Consider the following 14,947-nt stretch of genomic DNA (forward strand, 5'->3'; position numbering starts at 1 on the left):
AAATTTCTTTATTAATGTATGTTATAGTTTTGAGATCTTTAAGAATTATTTTTAAAAAAATAAAAGAAAAAGGAAGAGATTTATGGATCCTGAGCCTAGAAGGTCAGTTTGCATTAACGGTCATGAAGCTGTTGGCCGAGGTGGGAGACCAGGAGGTAGAGGTAGAGGCAGAGGCAGAGGCAGAGGCAGGGGAACACCTGTTGCACCAACAACTGAAGCGGTTCCAGAAGTTCGAGCTGAAGATCCTGCGCCTGGGCAAGTGGACCTCGAAAGAGAAAACAGGCGACTGAGGGAGGAACTCAGAAGGAGGGAGGAGGAACTGCAACACCATCGACAACCGGTTCCACACGTCCAAGAATAACAACTACTATACAGAGGACTACCCCTGGCCCCATACATGCAAATGTCAAACCACCACTACGAGTTTGTAAGTGAACGATTTCGTAAGCAGCACCCACCAAATTTTGAAGGAAGTACAGATTCGATAGAGGCTTAAGAGTGGTTAAGATCTGTAGAGTCTATATTGGAACATATGAGGCTTAATGATGAGGATAAAGTGCCCTGTGCAACGAGTTTGTTAAAGAAGGATGCCCGCATATGGTGGGACGTAGTTAAGCAAACCAGAAATGTGGCTACTATGACCTGGGCCAACTTCATTCAGGTCTTTAACAAGAAGTATTACAGTGCCGCAATACTTGCTACTCGAGTAGACGAATTCATAGCCTTAGTCCAAGGAAACTCCACAGTAACTGAATATGCCCAAAAGTTTGATCGGCTAGCGAAGTTTGCAGCAGATTTAGTGCCAACAGAGACACTCAGAATCCATAGGTTTATGAGAGGGTTGAAACCTATGATTGCTCGGGATGTGAAGATGACAAGCTCTGGGGTGACCACTTATGCTGAGACACTGGAAAGAGCCTTGGAAGCAGAACTCATGGAGGATCGCATATGGAAAGAGGGGGCCGCTCGGAGAGAAGCTAAGAAGGGAAATTCAGTACAAGGCGATAACAAAAGGAAGTTTCCTGAGAACAAGAGTAATGAAGCTGAAAAGAAAGGAAAGACAAATGCAAGTAACAGCAATGGTCAGAAGCAGTATGTAGAGTATCCCCAGTGCCCTAAATGCAACAAGAAACATCCAAGAGAATGTAGGTACAAGTCACGTGCATGCTACAAGTGTGGTCAGGAGGGTCACATAAAGAAAATCTGTCCACAGGTAACTGAGCAGAAGAAGGATGAAAAATTGGGTCCTGCTCGGGTATTTTCCCTAACTCAGGGAGAGGCAGAAACTAGCAACATGGTGGTAACAGGTCAGCTATCTATTTATGGAAAGTTATGTACTGTATTGTTCGATTCTGGAGCTACGCATTCTTTTGTTTCTATAAAGATGATAGATAGATTAGATAAACCTTATGAATACTTTAGAGATAGATTTGTTACGGAATTACCCTCGGGTGAGGTAATGATATCATCTAGAGGAGTGTGTGAGGCATCAGTCAGAATTGAAGATCGCGAGTTGCTAGCAAATTTAATAGAGTTGGATATAAAGGACTATGACGTGATCTTGGGCATGGATTGGCTCGCGAGACACGGGGATACGATAGACTGCAAAAGCAAAATGGTAATCTTCAAGACTGAAGATGGGGGACAATTCTTTTTTATGGGAGACATGACAGGACCTCGAGTACTGATTATCACGGCATTAGAAGCACAAAGGATGATATGCAATGGGTGTCAGACGTATTTAGCAAGTGTCGTCGATAAATCACGAGAAACACAACTTAGGCCAAAAAATGTTCACATAGTGTGTGAATTTCCTGAAGTGTTTCCAGAGGACCTACCCGGATTGCCTCCAAACCGTGAAATAGAATTCATTATTGAGCTAGCGCCAGAAACGAATCCGATTTCAAAGGCTCCTTACCGAATGGCACCAACGGAATTGAAGGAGTTAAAAACGCAGTTACAAGAATTACTGGATAAAGGGTTTATCCGACTAAGTTATTCTCCTTGGGGAGCGCCGGTACTGTTTGTCAAAAAGAAGGATGGGTCTATGCGCATGTGTATTGACTACCGGGAACTTAATAAAGTCACTATTAAGAACAAATACCCATTACCGCGAATAGACGATCTCTTTTATCAACTCCAAGGATCAACGATATTTTCAAAAATCGATCTACGGTCAGGATATCACCAATTAAGGGTGCGAGAAGAGGATATTCCCAAAACAGCTTTTCGGACTCGGTATGGACACTACGAGTTCTTGGTAATGTCATTTGGGTTAACAAATGCCCCAGCTGCATTCATGGACCTTATGAATCGGGTATTCAAAGATTTTTTAGACAAGTTCGTGGTGGTATTCATAGACGACATCTTAATCTACTCAAAGACTGTGGTCGAACATGAGGAACACCTTCGGTTGGCACTAAACAAACTCAAGGAACATCACTTGTATGCGAAATTCAAGAAATGTGAATTCTGGTTGGAAAAGGTAGCCTTTTTAGGTCACATAGTGTCTAAAGATGGAGTGGAAGTGGATCCTACAAAAATCAAAGCTGTAAGGGATTGGCCAAAACCTAAGAACACAACGGAAGTAAGAAGCTTCTTGGGATTGGCAGGATATTATAGGAAGTTTGTTGAGGGATTCTCAAAGATAGCCACACCCTTAACAAATTTGACTCGAAAGCAGCAAAAGTTTGTTTGGGATGACAGATGTGAAGAGAGTTTCCAAACATTGAAGGATAAATTAATATCTGCGCCAGTGCTATGTGTACCCACCAATAAGGATAAGTTTGTGGTATATTGCGATGCATCCAAACAGGGTTTGGGGTGCGTGTTAATGCAAAATGAAAAGGTAGTAGCATATGCCTCAAGACAGTTGAAGGACTACGAGCAGAGGTACCCTACTCATGATCTTGAGTTAGCAGCGGTGGATTTTGCGTTAAAGATTTGGAGGCACTATCAGTATGGAGAGAAGTGTGAAATCTACACGGACCACAAGAGCCTGAAGTACTTTTTCACCCAGAAGGAATTGAATATGAGGCAGAGGAGATGGCTAGAACTTGTGAAGGATTACGATTGCGAGATTTTATATCACCCTGGTAAAGCCAATGTTGTGGCAGATGCTTTAAGTATACGAAGTTATGGAAATCTGTCTAACTTAAAAGGTATAGAATGGACATTACAGCAGGAGATTGTAAAAGCTGGAATCAAATTGGTAACAGGAAGTTTGGCGAATCTCACGTTGCAGTCAACTCTATTGGAACGGATTAAAGGAAAACAAGGTGAAGATGATGCCTTGCTCAAGCAGATGGCTTTGGTACAAGATAACAAGGATGGAGAGTTCTCAATGTAAAAAGGGGGCTTGCTTTGTTATAAAGCACGTGTGTGTGTGTGCCAAATGATGATAATATTAAGAGGTGTATAATGTAGGAGGCGCATACTACGCCCTATTCGTTACATCCAGGATCTACCAAGATGTATAATGATTTGAAAACTATGTACTGGTGGCCATGAATGAAGAAAGATGTAGCGGAATATGTAGCCAAGTGCCTCACTTGTCAGCAAGTGAAAGCAGAACATCAAAGACTTGCTAGACCACTCCAACCGCTAGAAATTCCCGAATGGAAATGGGATGACATAGCTATGGATTTTGTAGTGGGGTTACCCAAAACGACAAAGCAATACGATTCAGTTTGGGTGGTAATTGATAGACTCACCAAGTCAGTGCATTTTCTACAGGTACGAACCACATACACAGCTGAGAATTATGCAGAGTTATATGTCAGAGAAATAGTGCGACTACACGGGGTACCCAAGACGATAGTGTCTGATAGAGGCTCTATTTTTACGTCAAAGTTTTGGGAAAGTATGCAACGTGCAATGGGTACCCATCTTAAGTTGAGTACGGTATTTCATCCCTAGACAGATGGACAGTCAGAACGTACAATACAGATTTTAGAAGATATGTTGAGAGCCTACGCTTTGGACTTCATAGGGTTTTGGAGTAAATATCTACCGTTGATAGAATTCTCTTATAATAATAGCTACCAGTCTACTATAGGGATGGCACCTTATGAGATGTTGTACGGACAAAAATGTAGATCACCTTTACACTGGGATGAGGTTGGTGAAAGGCGATATTTAGGTCCGGAGGCAGTAAGAGAGGCTAGTGAAGCGATAGAAAAGATCAGGAAGCGAATGATAACTGCTCAGAGTCGACAAAAGAGCTATGCAGATCCCAAGCGAAGGGATATTGAGTTTGCAGTAGGTGATCAAGTGTTTTTGAAAGTATCGCCTATGAAGGGTGTTATGCGTTTTGGAAAAAATGGTAAGCTATGTCCACGATAAATAGGTCCATTTGAGATTCTGGACAGGGTTGGACAGGTGGCCTATCGATTAGCACTACCACCAGCACTAGCTGAGATGCATAATGTGTTCCATATTTCGATGTTAAGGGAATACGTGTCAGATCCATCTCACGTGCTGAACTATGATGTTTTAGAACTGAAGCAGGACTTGAGTTATGATGAACGACCAATACGCGTTCTGGAGACGGGAACTAAGGAGTTAAGGCCCAAAAGTATCCCTCTAGTTAAAGTCTTGTGGAGTAATTGTTCGGATAGAGAAGCAACGTGGGAGTTGGAGGAAGACATGAAGAAACAATATCCTGAATTATTTTGGTAAGTTAAATTTCGAGAACGAAATTCCTTTAAGGTGGAAAGATTGTAATAACCAAGTTTTTATTTTATTATGTAGAACCCAAGTAGCCTAGCTAACTGATTACTTGTCTCTTATTTGATTATGTTCTGTTCAGGAATTTTGGTAACAATACTTTTAGTTGTGGTATTATTTTGAGTAATGTTAGAAAAATAAGATAATTGCATAGAGTTGTATAAAGTTAGTTTATTAGATAAATTAGTATTTATCTTAGTCTATAATTTATTTATTTTTTTATATTTAATTTTCTTGGTGGGTGTATAGATTGTTAATAATAGTGATAATTGCCTAGAATTTAATATTGTAGACACATGTGTGTGTGTGTGTGGTGTTTATGTTTTTTGAATAGATTAACTTGTTTTATTTTATGTATTAGATTATATAAAGATGATGAATATGATAGTGCATGGTTGATTCGGTCAACTTTTGTAGGCTAAGATTTGAATGTTAGTTTTTAAGATTTGGTTAACAAGGAAGTAGGGAATCAGGTTGTAGTCAGATAGTTAGTATGTAAGAGAAAAAAAATATATTATATCACTAAGGTTTGGTAGAGTAAGAAATAGTTGAGAGTTTTCGGGAAGAGAATGGGTGGTCATATATTTATATAGATTTAATATTTATTTTGTTGAAGATATTTTCTAAAATCTGTTTTGACGAGTTTAAATCAGAATAGAGGATGAGGTTAGATATATATATATATATATATATATAGGCTATATGTTTCCGTATAGAGTAAGATAAAAATAAGAGGCAGCTATTAGTGAAGTGGAAAAACAAACAGAGTGCAAATAGTTAAGGTAAGGCTTTCTTTTGTGTTATTGTTAATTTAGTTAGTTTTGATTTAATTAGTTTTGGGGAAGACAATAATGAGATTGTATTTTTGATGATATAGGTTCTGCTTTTGGCAATCTCTCATATTAAGTTCTCTCATAATAAATTCTTTTTTTTCCAAGATAAGGAAATTAGGTAGTTATTTATGTTAGAATATGCATGTGTGATATGTTTGTATGGAATATGTATGGCTAACGTTACAGGGACATAAGGGATTTTTACGTAAGGTAATGTGGCTCTAGTTTGCCTATTACGGTTATCTCTACCCTCATAAACTGTCTGTTTCGTTATTATGTATGAAAGGATATCCTTGGTATTTCTATAATCATGTTTGGATTAAGCTTTGATATTAGTAAGGTTATGTATGATTTTGTATGGCTATGTTAAACAGGAATATGAATGTGATATAAAACTTGTTTAGAAACTCTCTGCTATGTGTTATATGATTGTTAGGCCTATGTATTTGTTTGCATTTCCTTACTGGGCTTATAAACTCACTCCTTATGTTTTATATATGTAGATAAAGCCAGGTAGAATGTTAGATTGTTGAGTACAAGTTGATTCCAAGCAGTAGTGTGTGTATCAGTGAGGATCATATAGCTGATGGTGGTCAAAAGGGGCACACGCGGTTTTTTTTTAGTATTTATTATTTTAAATAAGATATTAATAAATGTTGTTTCGTTTTGTATTACTTTATGCTTTAAAAATTCTAAAGTATATTTTCCTTTTGACTGGGTACCCTATTGCATTGTTTATAATAAAAAGGGCAACATTTATTATTATTTTTTTCAACATTTAAATTATTATGTGATTTTATTGTATAAATGCGGGCAGATGCGAGGCAAGTTTGCCTCTGTTTTGGGGTGCGGCGCGGCGCTTAAGGGAGGTTGGGTCGCGGCCTAAATGTGGATTTTTGGCGAAATGAGGGTTTTTAGCTCAGGAACTTGAACGTTAAGGCTTGGGAAGGTTTCTACTACCCGGTTTGGTAGAAACCAAGGTCTCGGAAGTTAGAATTTTATCTCGAAGTTATTTAATGGATTAGAATGTGATGGTTGATTATTATTCATGCGTTGTGACTAGGATTTCTTCAAGGCTCAAGTTAGAGGATTGTGCTCGTGATCGCGGTGCGCGGATAACTTGGGTCACAGGTAAGAAAACTGCACCCAGAACGTGAATGTGTGGTTAGAGCTTAGTCAATGCTGAATATAGATATGATTAATGCTTTGGCCCTATTAATGAACATGATTATAATTATGTTGAAAATATCTGATTAAGTACACTGGGGTGCGCTTAATTATGATTACACCTATGGCTGTTGTTTGAATGTGTTATAATGCATTGTAATTGTTGATATGTGTGCTATATGAGATATGTGATTGTCTGTTGTGACTGGGAAGATCGGGTTATAAACCAGAGGGTTATTAGGATGTTAAATGGGAATTGACTTATTAGTCAAGGGCCCTTAGGCTTCGACTTACAAGTCGGAGGCATGTGAGACTTGACTTATAAGTCAAGGACTTAAAGGACTCAGTTTATAAGCTGAGAATGGCATTATGCACGTGGAGTGCAGGCCACCATGGCCGGGCCACCCTGGGAGTGCAACATGCACTTGACTGGCTTGGATGCCAACACATTGAAAGGAAGTGCGACATGCGCTTGCGTAACCCTATGGTTGCCAACTTGTATAATGAATACACCAGTTTCAGTTATTACTGTTTGATAGTTATATTACATTGTGAACTATTCTATATGTTTTCTTGCTGAGTCTTTTGGCTCACAGGTGCTTTGTGGTACAGGTAAAGGTAAAGAAAAGCTCAACCAGCCATGAGTCGAAGGGCAATAGTAGTGATATGTACATATGCAGTCCGCTCGACCACCACGACCAAGATGCTCAAGGGAATTAGGGTTAAACCCAGCTTTTGCCGCCTAAGTCGGCTTGTTGTGTAACCTGAGTATTGTAATTAACTTTTAAACTGATGTTTTTGGGATTCCGTGTAAAGAACATGTTTTTAATTTAATGAAAATACGTTTGAGTTTATCAAAGATTTTTACATTTAGTCTAAATGACTTGTTTAGCAAGTCCAGCACTGGTTTTAAATACACTTGGTAACAGACCCTAATTAGCAGGGCGTTACACACATGCTCTTGCAAAAATGGTTCTTTCTATGGAAAATGAATATGTATTAGAGCTGTAAATACGGGCCGGGTTTTCTAGCACGGCACGAGCCCGGGAGGCACGAGCACAATACGAAAAAATATGGTCTTGGGCCAGGCACGACATGAATTGAAAATTCACACGGCACGACACGACATGGGCCTGAGCACGGCATGACACGACAAGCCCGAAGGCACAGCTTTAAAGCACGAACAAACTAGTCCGAAAGCACGACACGATAAAAAACCTGATATTTTGACATTAATAATGATAATAAATTTTTATTTGTCAATTATCTATAAATTAAAATGATAATAAAAGTCTATTATTTTTCTCAATTTTATATTTTTATAATTATATTAATTTATTTTAAGATTTGTGAGTTAAAAATTTTAGTATTTATTATTAGGTATTCAAATTCTAATAATTATCTTTGATATAATTTTGTGCAAAATATTGTTAAAAAATATATAAAAATATCTAAAACTATAATTTAAACAAAAAAATGTATTTTGATTGATGGTGTGTCCATTGATTGTTAGGCGGCCGCCCACATTTACAGCTCTATATGTATGGTGGGCTGAATATCCAAGTACTATTGTAAATTTGATCAGGGCTGATTTTATAGTCTTCTTAATGATATTGCTTTAAAAAAAATGAAAAAAAGATCCTTTTCCTATTAATATATTCAAGGATTTATTTAAATTTTCAAATTAATATTTGATCAAAGCTTACTTACCTTGCTATAAATAATAGATACATCTCTTAATTGCAATATTGTATTTATAAAAAAAATACATATAATGTGGGTAAATCAATTAAGATATATACAAAACTAACACATATTATACTCATGAAATTTCCAAATCATATTTGTTAATGGTAGGAAATTTTTGTGCCAATTATATTGGGATACAGAGATGTGCAGGTACCAGTTATACATAATTTAGAGATTCATTAAAAAAAATCTAGAATGTGGTAAAATTTAATTATAGTGACTATGAATTTGAACCAGCGATCTCTTTGGCAAAACATTTAATGATGTAAGTGTCTACTTTAATATATCTGATTAATTGGGTCCTTAATACAATTTACTCAGCTATTACAATAATTTAAAATACTATCATCACTAGGTTCACCCATTGATAATTAATTATTTATAAGGTGTATTTAGAAGTAAGTGTGTATAATTACTAAAGGAGTAATTACATAGCATAATAATTATATAATTACATAATATTTTAAAATACATAGTTTGGATGTCAAGTACTAATTACATTTATATGTCATGTTTGGTGAGACATATAATATAATACACCATAAAATAAATATTGTGTGATGAATAATAATATTAAGTAAAAAAATTTAAACAAAATTTTATTAGCATCAAATACTTAAAATGAAATTAGATGTTTTGAGCATTTTTTTTTATTTCTATGCCAATTAAAAATTCAAGTATATAATATATAGGATAAAATACTAAATATTTAAGATTTCTTATAATTTAGTACCCAATATATATATATTTGCAGTAAAAGTACCCAATGTCAAGTTTTGTATGTTTTCGTTGGTACCCAGTCCGTTAGGGTTGTTAAAAACTGACTATGTATGCTCGTGTCAGCTCCTCATTAGTCCAACTTATAACTATTTAAAAAAAGTATAGTGACTAGGTCATAGTGAATTATAATTGTAATTACATGTTAAAGATAATTAATCCTAAGATTAAATCAGTGCACATGATTTTCACTGATTTAGTAATCTACGATATGATCTACATATACAATGGTGTGGTGTCTTATCCAAGATATTGACCGAGCATATAAGATTGGGTGTATCTAGTTACATCATAATAGAACCGACATTGATTATTAATAGATAAAAAAATATCGTTATTATCAAATCTAATCAGTGTCACAACGTTGACCACAGGTCAAGTCGATCTCAATTCCGAGTGATAATATTTCTATTAATTATATTATCTGAATCTTTTTTACTTGTTTGTTAAAAGCTTACCCTACGACATAGCATATACTTACTTCTTGGAGATTCAATGGTGTAATTAAGTGAGAATATTAATTATATATATGAAATCTATAGCTTCCGTAATAAAAGTCAAAAGATGATTACCTTAATAGCTTAGTTCAAATGATTAAATGATTGAGTACTCATTTATGTAATTAAGTTTATGGAATTATCATTTATAAGGAATTTAGTAGGAGTTAAGGATAAAATATCAATGAGCAGTAAAATTGTAAAATTCACTCGACTCATCAGTAGGTCATCGATAGAGGATTGACTAACGGTAGTGGTTATAACAATGGACAACATATTTACATTAGTGGATATGCATTCTATGAATTCAAAAGTCCGATTCCGAGTCTATAGTGGAGTCACGAGAACTTACTGTATCTTGTATTCATGGATTCATGGTCCTCACGTCATCTTTGATTAAATCAATTCTAAATGTCTCATACAATTGATTTAATTATCAATTTAGAATATCGAATTGACTAGGTCAACTTTGTGATATTTACATGAATTATGAATTAGAGAAAATAAGAGAGTTATTGTAAAATAGTGGGGATATTTATTAATAATGATAAATTGATGTTAATATTAATAAAAAATATTAAATCAAGTTTCAAATTATAAATAGTTAATTTGAATAAACATTTAATTAATTATAAAATAGATAGATAAAATAGTCTTGAATTTGAGCCCATTGGGCCTTAAATTTAAGACACACTTCATGAGCCCAACACACATGGTTTTCAATTAATTTAATTAAGAAAATAAGTCCATGGATGTGTCTATAAATAGAATGTTATAAGTCCATGGATGTGTCTATAAGTCCATGGATGTGTCTGGAGTTTTGAAAGATACAATTTTTGGTAAGTGCCCAGTCATAGAAATCCCTAGAGATTACACTCTTCTAGTCATTACCTCATCTCCTCCTCTAGATCTCTATCTCGTGTGTTGAGAAAATTATCCACACTAGTGAGGCTTGATCAAAGATTGGCGAGGAAGATTGTGGTTGCAGTTGGTAAATTATTATTTCAGTTCTTGACAATTCATAGCAATCAGAAAAGGACAAAATGATAGATAACTGAAGGGTGGAACCTCATTAATTCCGCTGCACATAAATAAATAATTTAGTTTATCTCTATGTTTATTGTTCAATTTCAATAGATGCATGTTCTAGGATTTCTATTTATGTTTTGATTAAATGTGAAATCACACGTTAATAAGCAAGATTTTTCCTACAAACACATGGTCCCAAAATTTATAAATAATTTTTTAATACTAAATTTGGACTCCTAATGTCAAACAATTTGTTTTACGTCCAAAATGCGCATCCACTAAGCAGTAGTTATAGTGTAGATGTGCGGTTGATTCCACAAGGAGGTAACTAAGAACAAAAGTATTAGTACAAAGTAAGGGAAATGGATTTATGATTTTTGGTTTGAGAATTTGATGGTAAAATAAGGCTAATAAAAATAAGATGTAATCCAATATTATAGAATAGAAAGGTATCAAGAGTCACCCATATGCATTGTTTAGCTATTTAGATCTTTAATTTGTAAAATTTACACAAACACATAGTTCACATCTCAACTACTTATTTGGAGGATTTAACATTAAAGTGCATGATTGTTTCACAACAATATATTTGAGAAAATATGTTTTTACTTTGGAAGCAATATCTTATGAAAAATCTAAGAATGACAATATACCATTAGGCTATAATGCAATAAAAGATTGAACATAAAACTAAGCATCGATATTATTTATACTAACTTTAAATACATAGAAAAAGCATGACTAATTCTATATATAATATTAACAACAATAAGTAAAGATGAAGAAGATGACAGAAGAACATAAATACTCAAATGTATGAACTTTGAAGACACATATATTGAATAAAAAATATAAATAACACCACTTTGCATATGAGATCATCCATAAACTTCCAAGGAAGATTGGGTCATTATGCAAATCATTCTCACAAAAATACTAAAAAGAAATGTACATTTGATGAGTACTACATAGGTACACTCACTTTTGTTAACTTAGACTTTTAAGGAGATATATTTACAATGTTAACTTAGACTTTCTTGAAGATATACACACTTTTGTTGTCTAATTGTAGTTTACAATGCTTATATCAGTCATTTTGTAATTAACTTAAGACTCGTTATTTTGGATACTTAGTTCAAATTCTAGTATTTTATATTACTGTGATATATGTTTTGTTTTGTTTTGTTCAGTTTGTTTGTATAAAAAACAGAATTTGTTTTGGGCATAATACACTTTTTAATAAAAAAAACACCATAAGTCGGTTCTACTAAAATTGACAATAGATGCCTACACCATAAGTCGGTTGAGAACCGATTTATCATGTTTTACACTACAAGTTAGTGTGTCACATCGACCTACCATGATTTACACCAGAGGTCGGTTGCTGACTGACCTACCCTGTTTTACACCAGAGGTCGATGTGCAACCGACCTACCATGTCTTACACTAAAGGTCGGTTTTGGTGCCAACTGACCTACCATGCTTTTACATCATAACTCACTGCATGGGAAGTCGGTTCCCAACCGACTTATGAACATTCAGAATGTAATGTCCCAAAATCCCTAATGTGGCTTAAAGCTTGGATTAGGGGGCCAGGAGGGGCATAAGTGATTTACTATGCCATTATGTGATTAAATGCATTACTATGTGAAATATATGATGATAATTGCATATATGTATATGTATGTGCATGTCTATGATTTATGAATGAGACCACATTATAATGTAGATTTGTTCGAGATATACGGTATGAGACGATCTTAAAATGTAAATTAGCGGTTTAGTCATAACAGGATTAATTTTCAGACTCGGGGTAAATCTAGGGGTAATTTGATGTTTAGTACATTAATGGGAATGAACGAGTAATGTGATATGATTTAATTATTATTTGAGAATATTGGGAATAACGAGAATTGGAGGACGTTAATTATAATTAGCAGGATAAGTGGGAAATGACTGTTTTGCCCTTGGGTGGTTGTTAAAGAATTAAATGGACATAGGGGCATCTTGGTCTTTTGACCAAGGGTTATATGTTGAGTTAGAATATTGTAGAAGCTTTAGGCAGCAAAACAGAGAACTCTCTTTCTCTACCTCACAATCATATCTCTTCCTCTATATTCTTTGGATTTTTGAAGCTTACTTTGAGGATTCAAACTTGGGAATCAAAGCTTGAGGTATTAGGCTAGTCATCAACCATTGAAGGGGATTCAAACCTGTGATTAAGGTAAGGTTGTAGCCATGTTTTCTGGTTTCTTGCTCTATTTTTAAGTTAGTTATTGAGCTTGAGGTTTGATCTTTGAAGTAACTATTTGGTATAGTTTTTAGTGGGTTAAAGCTTGGGTTTTGCTAATAAACTGGTGTATATATTGTGGTCATGGTTGGTTATGATTTCGGGGTTGATTTGATGAAGGATTGGGCTGGTTTGAATTGAGAAATGGGCAGGGGAGCTCGGATCGCTGGGTCAAATCGCAACCCACTGAGCCAAGTTTCGACCTGGACTCAAGTCAGAGCCTCCCCTGGGCTCTGTGAAGCGGGCAAGACGCGACTCACTAGGCCAAGTCACGACTCGCCCCTAGTACTCCAGACATATTGCTCTCTGTCTTGGGGGCGCGCCGCAACTCACTAGGCCAAGTCGCGACCTGCCCCTTCCTTTTGTGCCAGGGAGGAGTTTTTCAAGGGATTAGGATCGGGGTTTCATTTTCTAAGGCTCAGGACCGAATCTACTAACCGTTTTAGTATGATTCGAGGCCCCGGGAGCGAGGTTTTAAATTATGAACCTTTTATTATTTATTTTTTTATTGATGAAATTTCATATTGGTTATAACTTGATGACTGCTAAGGAACTTAAGGACCGATCGTTCTCAAATGTCGTTCTTTTATTATTTCTCACTCGAACCAGAGATAAGAAAACTGCACCCAGTATGTGACATGCATGGTTATTCATGAAGCATGTTGAGTGCTCTATATATTGACATTGATTGCATACTAAATGCATAACATCTTTGCTTATTTGTGCATGGTACTGACTTATCAATCAGAGAACGACAATAGTGTTTGGTATTGATCCTGAAGCTGTGACTTACTAGTCAAGTTCAACAGTGATATGAGCATTGGTTGTATGGTATTGGCTTAAGAGTCAAGAACGACATTAATGTGTTTAACACAGGCCGAAATGATTAGATCTAATCACCATGAGCATGAAATGCTTGACGACCCTAAGTTCGATGAAATCTAAAAGCGCTTGTCTAGTCTAATGGCTAGCTACATAGAGTCAGAGCCAAAAGGCTCAGGTGACTGAATGTCACATGGCTTAGGGTGCAGAGCTCTAGAGATAGACTTATTAGTCATCTATTTAGAGATATTAGTCATCTAACCAGAGACAGACTTATTAGTTATCTATTCAAAGTATGACTTAATAGTCACTTATCCGATTAGGGTGCGGAACCCAAAGTGTGACTCACTATCTGATTAGGGCTGCAAGCCCCAGAATGATTACCATAATCATTTATTGATATACATACATGCATTAATAAGTTTTCTTGCTGAGTCTTGGCTCACGGGTGTTATGTGGTGCAGGTAAAGGAAAAGAAAAGCTCCCCCAGTCTTGAGTGGAGAGCTTAGGTGACAATGTGTACATATGTGGTCGCGTGACCACCACGACCAATGTGTTTCTCAGAGGAACTAGGGGTTAACCCTATTTTTGCCGCTTAGGTCGGCGGGTTATAATTTTTACACTATAATGACCATTTTAGATTGTAAATAACTTTGTAAACACTTTTGTGGACCTATGTACAGTTTTATGTTTTAAATAAAATATAACCATTCATTTTGATCAATATTTTTCACCTTAACCTATTAATAACACCTAGATGCACATGTATAACCAAATGACTCGTTCAACGAGTTAAGTATTGTTTAAAGTCCACAGTAACGGTCTTGGAGTAACCAGGGCGTTACACAGAAGTCGGTTTTTAACCAATTTATCATGTAATTTTTGTAGTAGTGTGAGAAGAAAAGTGAGGAAATTTTTTTATAGTTTTTCTACTCCAAAAAGATTACACCCAAAACTAAGAAAATAAGCTCATATTTATAGATTCTTAGAAGGGGTTAAGACACAAATTAACTAAATTTGGGGTTTACAAAATAAAACTAAAATATTAATAATAA

The 14,947-nt window shown here is 35.5% G+C and overlaps 1 protein-coding gene across 1 annotated transcript; it reads left to right on the top strand.

Moving 5' to 3' along the window:
- The first annotated feature begins 532 nt into the window (after positions 1-532).
- LOC133792620 (uncharacterized) lies at positions 533-3,349 on the top strand. The gene is made up of 3 exons (XM_062230526.1): positions 533-2,587; positions 2,816-2,923; positions 3,041-3,349. Exons 1-3 carry the CDS (start codon positions 533-535, stop codon positions 3,347-3,349), a joined length of 2,472 nt encoding a protein of 823 aa, XP_062086510.1.
- The last annotated feature ends 11,598 nt before the right edge of the window (positions 3,350-14,947 follow it).

This window comes from Humulus lupulus, chromosome 7 (assembly GCF_963169125.1).
Source record: "Humulus lupulus chromosome 7, drHumLupu1.1, whole genome shotgun sequence".
Classification (NCBI taxonomy): domain Eukaryota; kingdom Viridiplantae; phylum Streptophyta; class Magnoliopsida; order Rosales; family Cannabaceae; genus Humulus; species Humulus lupulus.

Bases quoted from the DNA above. Each gene is read 5' to 3' on its own strand.
- LOC133792620 (XM_062230526.1), top strand. From the start codon at position 533: ATGAGGCTTAATGATGAGGATAAAGTGCCCTGTGCAACGAGTTTGTTA. The intron at 2,588-2,815 runs GTAAGAAGCTTC...GCATCCAAACAG, and splicing joins AACCTAAGAACACAACGGAA to GGTTTGGGGTGCGTGTTAAT. The intron at 2,924-3,040 runs GTGGATTTTGCG...AATATGAGGCAG, and splicing joins ATGATCTTGAGTTAGCAGCG to AGGAGATGGCTAGAACTTGT.